The 14,533-nt window shown below is 44.0% G+C and overlaps 1 protein-coding gene across 6 annotated transcripts in view; it reads right to left on the bottom strand.

The window, feature by feature from the left end:
• The window catches only part of USP6NL (USP6 N-terminal like), a 141,843-nt gene extending 127,605 nt beyond the window's left edge, over positions 1 to 14,238 (bottom strand). The window contains exons 1-2 of one of the 6 annotated variants that reach the window (XM_082238816.1): positions 14,125 to 14,238; positions 2,594 to 2,683 (exon numbers count right to left, since the gene is read on the bottom strand). In XM_082238816.1, coding sequence (XP_082094942.1) covers positions 2,594 to 2,597 — 4 coding nt within the window. In that variant the 5' untranslated portion in view covers positions 2,598 to 2,683; positions 14,125 to 14,238. The other 5 variants (XM_082238813.1, XM_082238815.1, XM_082238818.1 and 2 more) reach the window with 5 other exon arrangements.
• Between the last annotated feature and the right edge of the window lie 295 nt (positions 14,239 to 14,533).

The raw sequence follows: 14,533 nt of genomic DNA, 5'->3' as shown, positions 1-14,533 counted from the left end.
ATGGCTTCCATTGACTGTGGCTAGTTGTCCCACCTCTACCAAGCAAGCCATTCTGGGCAATTTCAGCAACTCTCCAACCTCCCTGCTAGCAAGGCAAAATAGCAGGTCTCACTGGTATCTCTAAATATATGTCCTCCAAGGGAAGGGTTTAGCTTAGTCACAGATTCAAGGTATGTTGGATCCAGAGGTGGCTGGTATCCACTGAAACTGGTAGGTGAAGCCAAAGCCGCCAACAAGCAGAGGGAAATGATTCTAATTTTGCCCCTATCTTCCTCCCTGCTGCTTTCCCCAAGGGCAACACTGAGACTAAAAAAGAAAACAAGGATGCTGAAAAACAGAATCACTACCAGTCTAGGAATGATTCCTAGGAAGTAGGAACGCAGACAGGTAGGGGCTGGCTGAGAGTAAACTGGGGTTGGCGTAGCAGTGGCCTATTAACACTAATGGATCAGCCTCTACTGGTTGGAACTAGCAAAAAAAAAAATCATGGCTAGTGTTAAGCACGGTTTAGCATTATGTCTGTATGATCAACACAACTAGGAGCTGCAATGTGCAAACCAGGCCTAAGCAGTGTCATAGAGTATTCCACATTCAAGCTCTCAGTGCTGGCAGGTGATAGATAGAGCTAGTTCTTGCAACATTTATCTCCCCTATTTTTGTATTGCTATCTTAAATAAGACATTCATGAACAATGTCACGGCCAGCATTGGAAACAGTTTTGCTGCTGCATTATTCATCTTCTGTCTAACAGTTTGCTGTTAACACTTTCATTTACAGTCCAAAAAGTTATTAAAATTTCCAAGTGCTATGTAATTAGTCCACAAAGCAGACTGCCAGACAATTTGTTGCAGGCTGTGTTTCTGTGTCTGCAAAAACAGCGATAACAATGTATTAGTGGTTGACCTTTCTATGAAGGAGCTATGCCTACGAAGTCCCTACGCAATCATAAGAGCATTGTTTTAAACAAAAAGGTCACAGAGCACTTTGGGTTGATGAGGGTGAAATTCTATTCTTCAACAGAAAGCAAACAAGGCTTGGGGTATTTTTGCTTTCGATCCCCAAGATTAGCAGTGCCTCCTATTCCCTATTTTCCTTTGAGTTCTTTCTGTGGTTTGTACCAAAGATGATCTCTGTTTGTCTACTATTTGTCTTATTGTTACAAGCAGCAAATAAGCCATGATTGTCATAATTCCATTTGCATGTTGCATATTATTTTCCTTCTCAGAGGGCAGCCGTGCTTCAGACTCTTAAAAACAGCAAGCTAGATAGAGGCTCCCTTCCAACATCTACCAACCCAGGCTGGACACAGAAGTAACCTGCTTCTTCTCAACAGAAAATCATCCATCTTCCAAAAACTTAATTCACAGCAAGGTGTAATGCAATTCTTCTGTATTGGTATGCCAGTTAGAGAACATATGCACTACCCTTGCAGACTCCAAGCAGCATTCACTTGCAGGCTACTACATCCTGGACAACAAGAGATGGTATATGGCTACCAGCTAGAACAGAAGACCAGAGGCAAAGAAAAGCCTACCTAACAATAGACTACTTATTTAGTCTGTTTCTTGTTTGTTTCTTCTCCGATACTCCTTTCAGCAGCTTGGAAGCCACTCTGGCATGGATGGGGAACCTGCAGCCATCCAGATATTGCTGAATTATAACTTCCAGCATCCTTGATCACTGTTCATGCTACTGGGGTTGATGGGAGTTGAAGTTCAGCAACATCTGGATGGTCAGATGCTCACACATACATAGACATAGAAATTTACATGTACACACAGACACACAGAGAGAGAGAGAGAGAATACAGCATGTTCCCTTCTTATGCTACTTGTTAGGTCATGTTAAATGACTTCACACAGCAGCTCATTCCCATGAACCATCATCCCTACCAAGAACTTTCTGGTGAAAGAAGTTACAGCACAGACTCCTCTCACTTGGCTGCAGATTTCTGATTATTAACAAACCAAGAAAAGCAGCCACACTACAACACCTCCTATGTCATTAGAGATATATTACGTGTGTTTGAAAAGACCCAATGACTAGAAAGGTTTGCAAAACCATAGTAATTGACTCAGTTAATTGACCCGGTTAACTGACCATTAATGTGTTTGAGATATGTACAACAGTGAAGTGAAATGACCCGTGAAACACATGCCTTAACAATATCCTAATCACATATAAGTTACTCTGGCCTACCAAAACATTTCTTAACTTTCATGAGCCAATTTCAAACATTGCTCCAAAAGAAAGCAACATTTACTTTAAAAACCGTAAAAGTGTATCATCCCACATGCAGGCAACATACTCAGTACTCAACGATGCTCTGGAAATTGTTGCCATCCCATACAATTACTGAGCCAGCTCAGCTGACATTAATCCCAATGGGGCTTGGGGCACAACCCACCCAGAGAGTCTTCTGCACAATTCAAACAAGCAAAAACAGGGGGCAGTCAAAACAGCTAAGCTTTACTTACTGATTGCTGTGACAGAGGCACTTACATTCACTATAGTAGAGGCAGAAGTTTGCTCTTAAAAGCTAAAGACTTAAAATGCTATTTGAAATTCTGGGCTCTGGAGAACATTTACTTACTCATGACTGGTAGCCTCTTTGCATATGGTCCCAAACAGGTCTTAAACTAAGGTATCTTGTCCAAGAAGATCTCTCAGAGGTATACATGTCCTAGCCAAAGGGAGGGAAAACAAGAAAGGTATTATTAGTGACAGAATTTATTCATGCTATTACATTTACTACTTTTATCAGCAAATCTAACTCTTGCAGCAGATTCTCAAGACCTATGGGGGCAGGAAGGAGCTAGTTCTCAAGTTATTATCGCTCCCATAGGAATGAAATATATTCATCCATCCAACATATTTTTAGAACTGCTTTATTGACAGGAGTAAAAACACGCTAACAGTAAGTCTAAGCTCAATAATCTTAGCAAATAAATCTTTTAGCATTCCCACACCCACTCCCTGACCATATCACCAGAGGTCTGGCCTTCCCCTCACCAGGGATATTTTGGGCCCTTCCCCAGTTTTCACTTTAATTTACGTACATTGTTACACTAAAGAGACAATGAAATATTCTATTCCAAATGCTCACCAAGAAGGAAATAAAGAGAAGTTAACCTCAAGCTAGGAACAACATAACTTTATTTGTAAGATGTACATGCACAAGATGAAACAGGAGGCGACAGGTTTTCCTGATGGCCATTCTATTTAATAACAGCAGAAGCAAAAATACCATGGCTGGGCTGAGGACTGTTAACATCTCATTTCCCAACACCACCCCTAAAACTCACTAAGGAGAAGAAGAGAGCTGGGAGGGTGAGACTTTCTGTAATCTAGCAGAGAAGCTCCCTCTGCTGTAACTGCCACATGGTACCAGGTTTTCCTAGCTGCTCATTTAGGGTGAGAAGATGGATACAAAATTTAGCCATCTCTTAAAAAAGCCTTCAGAGAGAGAGATAGTGAGAGAGAATAATAATAATTTACTGATGTGTTGTGTAAATCACTTTATGGTGTGGTCACCTTAAAAATGGCACAGAAGTGTCCAAAATAAATAATGACACAAACCATTTATTTACAGGAGCATACGTTATGCCGTCCTGTGGCTAAGCAACTAGCTCACAATCCTTTTCTCACAGGATTAGTCCCTCCTTGAAGTAAGCTGCAGATCTCTCTCGTCAGAAGTCACATCCTCTTTTATGCTTCAGGAAGAAGAAAACCAGCTCTTACTCCATATTCTAACCAGTAAGTGCAAAGAATGATTGACTGACACACATTTCTTATAAGTTTTGTTTTATTAAAATTAGTTATGAGATGTCTACCTGTACTGAAGCTGTTGCTGTATTGTACTGACGTGCAATTCCCCTTTGCCATTTGCTCTCCTCCACAAACAAGATTTCCAGCTGCAGGCCTGCACCCACATTCACCCAAAGCAGGTTAGCCTAATAATGTCTCTCTCTTTTTTAACAAACTCCAAGTAAATGTTTATGTGGCACAACCATCAAAAGCAATATGCAGAGCTTCATGAGACTTTAACAGCTAAGTAAGGTATGCTCATTCTCCAGTCATCTGTTAACAATCCAATCTTTGTTAATAATCCATAGCCAGACATGTGCCTTCATGTTCACCAATTAAACCCCGGAAGAGTTCCCAGCTGCAATTGTATTTGTCTCTCTCAGTCAGAGAGATCATTAGGGCACTGACTGCAGTGTTTACTTCCGGGCTAGGCAGTGTGCCTTGTGCTTATGACTTGACATGAGAAAGATAAAGGCAAAGCTTAAATGAGGAACATGATTACCATTAATTAAAAAATAATGCCTATACTAGACCTAAGTCAGATTTTTCTCCTTACATCCTTCCTCAATTTTTATCACAGCTACACTAGGCCTGAGATTTTGCAAAGGATGTAGGACGATGGTCAAGTTGAAAAGCACAGTTGCTGCTGATGTCACTTGCTAAAGAAGAGAGAGGGGTGTTGCAATACTGCAGTGCTAATATCAAGTCCTGAAAAATCATTGACAAACTCCTCCTACAGTGGAGAAATTAACTGAAATGGTTCTCTCCCTGCCCCCACACCATTTTCTGTTCAACAAGTATGTCCTATACCAGGGGTCGGCAAACTACGGCCTGGGGGCCAGATGCAGACCACTGGGCCCGTAAATCCAGCCCGCGGACCCTGCTGCCCACTCGGTCAGTCCACGTGCTAAACCAGTGTGGCGCAGAGGCCTCGCCGTGCGGGGACTGACTTCCGCAACACTGGCACAGCCTCGGATTGGCTGCAGGAAGCTCCTGCAGCCAATCCGAAGCCGTGGGCGCCTCTCGGTGGGTGGTGAAAGTGGCGCGGCTTTAGATTGGCTGCAGGAAGCTCTGGGTGGCCACGCATGACCAAAAGCCGAGCGGGAGGAAGTGGCAGTGGCAGGGAGGCTGCCTCTGCCGCACAGGCCAGCAGCATGGGCTCTGTGCCCCGTGGACACCTGGCCGAGGCAGAGGACAACAACGACACTACAGAAGATGAGGTGGTGTCGGCTTGAGTGGCAGCGGGGTGTCCTTTTGGGAGGGGGGGTCCGACCCCCCCACAAGGTCTGAGGGACAGTCAGCCCCTCCTGAAAACGTTTGCTGACCCCTGTCCTATACACTATCCCACATTGTTCCAACACAGAGAAAGGAGAAGCAGCCAGCTCAAAATCAACCCATGGCCATTGCAGGGTGAGCAGCCCCAATTCACTTTACTCCCCACATGCATACACACATATTGTCACACACACAAAAGAAAATAACTCTTCCTTACTCATAGTATGAGTGCCATCTTAAATGGCAACTCAGTGGTACAGTAAGCCCACAACATTTGCACATTTAACTTGTGTGCATTCAGCTTTAAGTGCACGGCAAAAAAATAAAATATAAAGGGGGTGGGGTTCTGTGAAAAATGACTTTGGCTATCCCACCCGCCACTGAACCCAATGTGCTTTGGCTATATGCAATTTTGGCTTTAGGTGCTATCCCCAAAACGTAAACCCTGCATAAGTTGTGGGCTTATTGTATGCCGAGTATGTCCATTTTTGAATTGCTGCTGTAAGAAATATTCAGTAACTTGGTATTTTTCTACAAACTGACCACAATACCGCCATCTGTGCAAATCTAGTGAGCTAATTCCATGCAGTGCCTCTCTTCCCTGATACCTTAAGGCTTAGGCAGGATAAGATGAGAGAGAAAGTAATTATCCAACTTCCTTAAAATGTGACTGAACATAACATTTGCAGATCCAGTTGCAGATCCAGAGTAAATCCAAGAAAGAAAGCTGGAAAGCCTCCGGATTTTTCTACAAAGGCAGCTTGCTGGTTAATCAGTTGCAAAACCTATCAAAGGAACTGCTACTGTCATAGGAGAAATTCAAGCAAAAACCGAAACAAGGGAAGCCAAACAATGAATGCAAGAAAAGAAAGGAGAAAGGGGTTCTTCAAAATGTCCCTCCCCAGTCTGTTGCTCATGCCAATTGCATTTGAAGGCAATAATAATTTGTAACAACTTAAAAGCTTCTCCTCCCGTTATTTGCACTTTCTGTAAAAGTCTATTTGTAACTCCCCATAAATAAGTGGGCTCACAGTAAGACTTTGTCATAACCATTAGTCTGATTTATACTAGCGACAGCTTTCTGTTTTATAGATATGAGTTTAAAGATAGAAAAGATAGAAAAGGACAGCTTAACTTCATTTGTTAAGACGTTTTAAAAGGTTTTAAAGAGCTGTTAGCATATTTGTATTTTTTGTAAGTGTTTTAGACTGCCTTTGATGAAGGAAAACTTTTTATGAAACCAACTTTTCAGAGCACTTTCAGTACACTTCCCTCTTTTGTTTTCTTGCTTAGGAAAGAGAGCACCAACACTATGGTATTCTCACACCCTGAAAAAAATATTTCTCTCCCCTGCCACTAGCCCACCATATTTTATCAAAATAGGGTAGAATATTTCCCCACTGTTTTGTTCACAAGAAAAGCATGCCCAAGCTGCAGTATAAAAATTATGCCATCGGTTTTTCAGAGGTGGCCCCACTGCTGAAGCTAGGGAGAAAAAGATGGAACCAGTTAACTCGTAGAATTGTAGTTGGAAGGAACCCACAAAAGCTCCTTTCTTGTAACATTAATGCATTGGTTCAGGTCCTACTCAAACTGTAGATGAAAAATCTGTACAGCTTTTTAAGCAGCTTGCATTCCCTCACAACTCACCAAAAAGGCTACAAGGAAAAGTGAAAGGGAATTTAATTCCCCAGAACAGCAGAGCTTGTAAAAGAATATTTCAGACACCAAAGCTATTAAACAGGTCACCAAAAGTCTTTCTTTGTAGTGGTGATTATGGATAATAATCATGAAAATGAGAATGCAGACCCTCCCACTGCAGGGGAATATAAAGGAGTGTGGTCCCTGTTCCCAGGTAACTGGGACAGGCACCCACAACACTGATATTTTACCACCTGCTAAAAATGTTTGTTTCACCAAGAATTTTTAGAGAATTAATGTGATTGATTGTTGGTCATCTGTTCTGCATTTCACGTTTTGGTTGTTTTATTGTACACTGCCATATTTTAAATGAGTTGACAATATAGCATATTCTTGATGATTTCATTTATATTCTTTTTTTTAAAAAAATCCGAGCCTCACAGAATAGGGTAGTCATGAGGGATCTATGGGGACAGCAGGAAGCTGGTGTCATCTGGGGTGAGGTGGTAAAGCAAAAGAGGATTTCTCTGGAGCTCAGCTGGGTGCCTAGAAGCAGAGACCAAGGATGAGACTGAAAGAATGCCTTGCCCCATTCAGAGGCCCAAGTGATGTTCCAAAGTCAAGAGGACGGAGCTCCTCCTAACAGGTACTCCCACAACATCACTGTATTTTATATGCCACCCATAAATACATGTATTTTGCATGCAATACCTATACTCACTCTCGTAACAGTGAAGCAGCAATCACTAGATGGTGCCCAGCTCATTATGGAAATTGCCTATGCATGAATGGGCCAGTTTATGCAGCAAAATATACATAGCACTCTTGAATCACTGTCTGGAGAACACAAATAATAAAATCTGGTCATTTTTCGGCTAGGGCTATCACATCTGATGTACGTGAAACAAAATATTTCATGTGGAAGTTGGAAGAAATCATGAAAACTATCAATTCTGTCAATTCCCTAAGCGAAACAACTCCTCACTAAGCTCCTGCAACTCAACACACTGCCTAATCAAAGATAAATGTTTTAAATGATGCACTTGATTATAATGGTGATCTTTTGACTCGACTATGTTATCCTCTGAAGGCAACTTTCACTTCTCTGAACTATTTACTATGGCTAATTACAATTATTACATAATTGGCTCACAGAAGCAACACTGTCACTTAGGTGCTTCCTAAGGGATGCTTCTCGCAACAGCATATGAAGTTCAGCATGCACCTGCAGCTAACATGTAACATGCAAGTTACACACCGCACATCATTTTTTTACCTCATGCAACACCTGGGCCAGCCCTACCATTAGGAAGACTGAGGTGTCTGCCTCAAGCAACTGGTTTTGAGTGCCATGAAAAGGAAGGAATTGTTAGTTACTGAATTTTCTGCATTTTCTGACTCAGGGGCCAAAACAACTGGGCCAACCTTGGGTACTGTGAACATGGACTTGAGGAGGGAAGCACCATTTGCTGTTCTACCTCAGGCAGCAAAATGTTTTGGCCCTGTGCATAACCTGCAAATGTGCATTGGGCAAACATGTTCAACTGTGGTTCCTGGGAGCAGGTTTCCATGGTACACTCATAACTATCCCACATGCTAGGGCAGCGGTTTTCAAACTGGGCTCTAAGGAAATGTATCGGGGGTTCCTCAGTAAAAAGATCAATAACAGACAAGCTTCTCTGAAGATTGTTTGTCTCCTTATGACTGGTTTCTCCCTGCAATATGGTAAGATCACAGAGGCATGGAGTTAGCAGGGCAGCTAGTCCAACGATTTGCCAGTGCAGGCCTCTGCTTAAAAACCTCTAATGAAGAAGGGCATCCCACCTTCTAAGTCCCTCTGTCAAACAGCTTTTACAACCAGCAAGGTCTACCTAATTTTCAGTCTAAATCCTTTCACTTGTCATTTGAACCCGATGATTTATACCCAGCCCTCTGGAGCAACAGAAAACACATTTGCTCTATTACCTATATGCCATAGCCCTTCAGTTTATCATATCACTTCTTAGTTATCTCTTTTCCAGACTACCATATCCAAGTCTTAAGTGCATCCTAGAAAATGTCCAGTCCATGCATAGCATCAGTGATGCACAACATGTCTGGTGAGTGCCCAGCATAAAGTGAGTGTGCTTAGAACAACCACAGAACCCCAAGCAAAATCCTGTGTTTCTGTGGCAGACATTCAGAGCTTTCCTGAAAGACAAAGCAGAGGTTGGAGGGGAAAAGTCATTGTATGAGGAAGTAGAATCTATGCTTCTTACTTGTAACGAGTGTAATGTGTGAATCAGAGCTAGAACCAGGGGTCTTCTAGGGGCCATGTTACATGTCCAGATATTGCACACAGGTGAGGTGAATTTCTTTTTTAACTGGCAGCAATCAAGCAACTAACAGTGTACCTTAGCATGCACACTGATTAGGAGTGGGAGGAGGCATATCTGCTCTGGACCTTGTCTCCACATGAGATTAAATCTGTAAATTCCAAGCAAAGTCAGGCAGCACCTACGAAAATTCTACTCCACACATTCTGTTCCACCAGCCTTTGAACTTGTCACTCTGTAGCATTCGTTACAAAAGCTTTACCGACATTTTACTTCCAGGATCTCATTGTGTTTTGCAAATACAGGCACTTAGGTGTTTACAGCCAACTTTTATTATTGGGTGCACATTTCATATCTGCCGTTTTACTGCTACTGCTGCAATATGGTGCTTTTAAGTCGTTAGTGGCCTTGAACGCTGTCAATTCTGTCGAAAGGCATCAGAAAACGCCTTCAAAACAAAGAGCAAAGTGTACATTTCTTTTCCAAGAGGCTTAAGTGGCACCCACTTCTTTTTATGATAAGGGGATTTTCAGTGAAAAACAAAGGATTTTAAGACAAAGTTATTGTAAACAGCCAATGCCCTGCCACCATGGACTTAAAAGACAGTTGATTTACATGAGAACAGTAATTTAGCCACATTACTGAGCTGCAGAAATCATGGTACAAGTGGCAGATATGACTGGTATGTTTATCTACAGCTCAGGTGACTAACCCATGACGCAACTATACAGCAGCACCTACCAAGGCCATTTTATACATTCAGCAAAATCAAGTAGTGGAGTTTTGTCAGAATCCCAAAAAGTGAGGCTTGAAGGTGGGTTAATCCATGCAAGAATATGTTCCCATCTATAAATCTACTTGGATTTTCTAAACGAGCAGGTTGAGGAAATGCTAAGCCAGGACTAGCACCTGGCATCCTCAAGCAGGTGTCAGAGCCCACCACGGATGCCGGTCCTTGTCCCCACCCCACACAGCAGGCACCTGGGTCTGTGAACTGCCTGACTTTTAATTACCAGGATGCCCACAACACTGCCCCAGGTATCTATGAGAAATTAAAATGCTGGGAAGTTCACTGCCTCCTCCAGATCACTGAACAGTTGCTACTTGGCACAAGTACTTAAGCCAGCCAAGGAAGCCCACCAGAGTCCACTTTGACAGGGGAGCTGGTTCTTGGTTCAACTTTGCCTTCTCTTTGACATGTCACATTTCTACCTGTGATGAAATCCTTCAACTTAACCCCCCTACCCCAAAAATCTTCCAAGGTACAATCAAGCATATAACCGTCAGCCTGCAGCAATAGCATTCAATAAAGGTTTCGCTACAGAATTCTGGATGTATAAAATGGCTCTCATACTTGACTTGCAGCACACTCCCCTCTGGGCTGCTACTGTCTATCAATGACCTACAACAAGTGCTTTGACAGAGAGGTGTGTGTTATCCAAGAACCAAGCTGCTCTTTCACACACTCCAGTCAAGGTCTGGAAGGATTTGTTAGAGACACCACACAAGACCTGATCTCTGCATCAGCATTTACAGTACCATGTCTCTCCTGCACTGTAATTTTGACACAGACATAAGTGTTGTGAGAGTTTTTAGATAATCATACGATGCTAAAAATGTGCTCCTTTGCAAGCTTTGGCTACTATAGTTATTAGAAATTCCATTCTAATTACAACTCCACCTAGTATGAGGACAGGTGCTATTTTAGCATGGGTGAAGCCACTTAGTAAGAAATAAATCCTAGGCCAGCCATACTGAGCCTCTCATGTCCAGTCACCAAGATGCACGTTTTACCATTTCCTTAGTTACAAAGTGTTTTTTAGTGTCTTAACTCTTTTTAGCTAGGTTAATTGATATTCTATGCCCTCCTGAAACGGGGGGGGGGAGTTACTGGGTTGTTGTTTTTATTTTGATTCTGTATATTGTGGTTTTATGTTTCTGATTTTATCCTGTGAACCACCCTGAGACCTGCAGTTATAGGGCAGTATATAAATGTTCATAGCATCTTTTCAAAGTCTTGCTCTACCACTGCAAGAATGACTGTACCAAAAACCCCACTAAATTCAGCCAAAATAACGCTTCATTCTGCATTTTTACACTACTCTGTATAAATTTTGGTGCCTCTACTAGTTATACAGAGAGGGCCAGAACTATGCAGGACACTGAAACCGAGCCTGCTAATTCAGCCACCTCTCAGAGTTCACCAGGAGTTGCCCACACATTTTTTTAAGCATTATCTTCAGAATTACAAAAGATAGCAATCTGCTTTTATACATATTTTTATTGTGAAATCAGACTTTCAAGCTGATCATATGCATGTTTACTTGGAGACAAGCCCCTAAGACTCAAAGGTTACTTCCATGCACATAGAGGTCTGTGGCCTTTAAAAAGAACATGGCTTCTGCAGTCAGTAACACAAGCTGCGGGAAGTTTGCGCTTCAATAAATTGCAGCACAAGCAGAGTTCAGGGTATGATAATCCATGCTTGGCCAAACATAATATAACAAGAAGAAAATTGCCGACAATGCCTTTTCCTGAGCAACTACTCCATTTTGGCGCAACTCCAACTTGCATTATATCTGGCTGGTTTCTTTTAGATACAAACACAAACATGTTATTGTCACAGTTTCAGTCTCAAAATACTTCCTCGGGACATGAGTGTACAAACCCTAATTCTCCTAATCAACAGACCAATGAGCTGTCAATTTGGAGATAATTCTATAAAACAGAGAAGCTTGCTGTTGCCCTCAGTTCAAATTTCAGGCAGTGAGTTAATTTAACAGTCTTCAGCGAAAGAGTACAAAACACAAGAGAATAAGGCAGGCAGCTATCCTGCAACTTAACAGTTTAAATTTTCCACCATTACCATCCAAGAAGTGCTCCAAGTTACAACAAAAGCAAATCACTTCCTAAGATTTAACAACCTTTCCTGCAGTACTGACAAGTGAGGCAAGGAATAGAATCACAGATCAAATATTCACCAGGACACACCCTCATCCTCATTCACAGTTTCAGTGAATTTACACATCAAAGAATCACTTGACAAACAGCTTTCCCGTGGTTGCCAAAAGGTCACAGGTATTGTCCAACAAGGAGAAAAATGAAGTGCATCAGGTTAGGGCAGCTATCATTTAAATAACAATTCAAAGTAACTATACAAAGGCTGCAATATTATACAGTCTTGCAGCCAGATCCTACACATGTTTACTGAAAAGCAACTCCCACTGTGTTCTCAGTTTCAGTACAATATGCAGAAGATTTCAGCCTGACTTGGCAAAAAGTTCTGACCAAACTCTGAATAAAAGTTCTGAATAAAACAGGACCAGGCTGAAAGAGTTCTTTGTTAAACTATACACTACACAATGCACTTCAATTCCACCGCCACACAATATAAAATTGACAGTCCAGTTGCTCTAATAAACTGCTCCAAACTTTTCAACAAAGGAAGCAATCCTGAGGGGATCGGTAATAGAATACAGCAGCTCTCTTCAATTACTGTCTGGACCAGCCATTCAGCCAAACAGCAAATGTCAGTGGTTTTGGTTCAGCTCCCAAAGGACCCGATCAAGGAAGGAACTTTACAATTCAACAGCCATAGCTTCCGTAAGTGACCATTCAAGGTGGAGGGAGCAAAGCTGCTTTTGGAGGACTTTTGTATTAGAGTACCAATGTGCTGGAGCAGGTGGACCTCACTCCCCCCTCAAGGCTGCTAGGTTGATAACTTTCTAACATCAACCCACTCAAAGAAGAGAGAGAGATACCAACAAAATTGGTTCAGAGTCTTTTGTGCCCAATACAAGACTCTTTCCACTACCCATACCCCATATCAATACATGGCATAGAGGTCCAAGACTTTTACAAAAGAGGCACAAATTATGGGAAACTTCTTTCCTTTCCAAAAGTTTTATATCACCAAAAGGGGCAAACATTTCAAGTTTCTGCTTTTAATTGCGGTATTGCTTGCTGTTAGAGATGGCAAAACGTCTTACTGAACTGTGGGCATTAAAAAACATATACACACATACGGAGTAAATCAAATTAAGAGTCCCTATATGTAATCCACCGTAAGCTTCAGCTCCCCACATCAAAGGCTCACAGACTCCCAGGGACCATTCAGATCCTCTCCACTTTTCAGAACTTCCGCAGCAATCCTTTTGCAGTCTACAATGCTAGGCATGCTTACTTAGAAGTTAAAACACACACTGGAAATAGCAAGACTTACTTCTGAGCAAATAATGCACAGGATTCAGCAGCAAAAATCCTTTTTTTCCTCTCCTGCTCCCACACCACCTCCAAACCACCTTCGCTCTGCTGTGTCTGCAGTTATTTCCCCCTCCCCTAAACACACACACCCCTTACCTTAATGCAGGAAGAAACCTCCCCACACCCTCTAGCTCCCCCCTCCGGAAAACTCCTCCTTCCCGCCCCCCCCAACCCAGCATCCTCCTCCAAGAGACTCGAAACTGGGGTGTCTGGCGGCTTCCTACTACCACCACCCCCACTTCCCATACAAAGGAAAAGCCCTGGCATTTCGCTCTACACCCATTACTCCCCCCCCCATCCCATAGCCGACCCACCATGAATGGAAGTGGGGAGGGGGAGAGCCTCCCCTTTGTCCCCTCAAGCTGCAAAGGGCCCCAGAGGAGCAGGAGGGGGGAAGTCCAGGAAGAGACGCCCCCGCCCCCCCCCCACAACACTAATCCAACACGCCCTCAGCTCCACGGGAAAACCCACCACACGCGAGGTGGATTTGGAGTGAGCCAAACTCCCGGCCCGCCCACCCCTCTGGGGGAGAATGGAACAGCCCACCTTTCCCTCAGGGAAGGCCTCGAGGCCTGGCTCTCCTCTCGCCCTCAGCATGGAAGGGCCCCGCCACAGCCGAGGGGGGTCCACGAGGGGCCGGGCGCCCCCTCCCCACAAGCCCAGCCTCCGCTCCCTCCTCCCTTCAATTTACCTCAGCGCTCCTTCCGGGGCCTCGTGCCGCCGCCGCCGTTGCCGCCTCCTCCCCCGCCCCCCCCCCAACCGCCACAGCTGAGTGCCCGGGACGTTGGCCTCCAACCAGGAAGTGGCCCGGTGTGACACCTACTCTTCGCTGCCATGGCAACGCTCCCCCCGCCCGCCGCGTTCCGGACAGGAGGCTGCGGCGGCGGCGGCTCCTCCTCTGCCGAGCCCTGCGCGCCGCCCCGTGGCAAGCGCATAGGGCGATCCCAGGCCCGGCGCCATCTTGACACCGGAACGAGGCTCGGGCGCAGAGGCTCCGCCCCTTTCCCTCTCATGGGACGTCGTGACGTCACGGGGGAAGGGCCGCCCGCATGGGGCTTTTTCAATGGCGCCGCCATCTTGGGACGAAAGCGAGGCTGGGCTCCTCCCACCTCGGGGTGGGAGGGGTCGAATGGAGCGAGGATTCTATTTCAGGCTCAAGGAGCAAAGCGGGTTTTTCCCCACTGCTGGTTAGGCAGCGGGTATCTCTGCCTGTCTTAGGACAGCAGTTTCCC

Source organism: Podarcis vaucheri (genome assembly GCF_965113315.1).
Source record: "Podarcis vaucheri genome assembly, chromosome: 10".
Lineage (NCBI taxonomy): Eukaryota > Metazoa > Chordata > Lepidosauria > Squamata > Lacertidae > Podarcis > Podarcis vaucheri.
The sequence above is the reverse complement of the archived record's forward strand: the minus strand, read 5'-3'. Positions and strand labels throughout refer to the sequence as shown.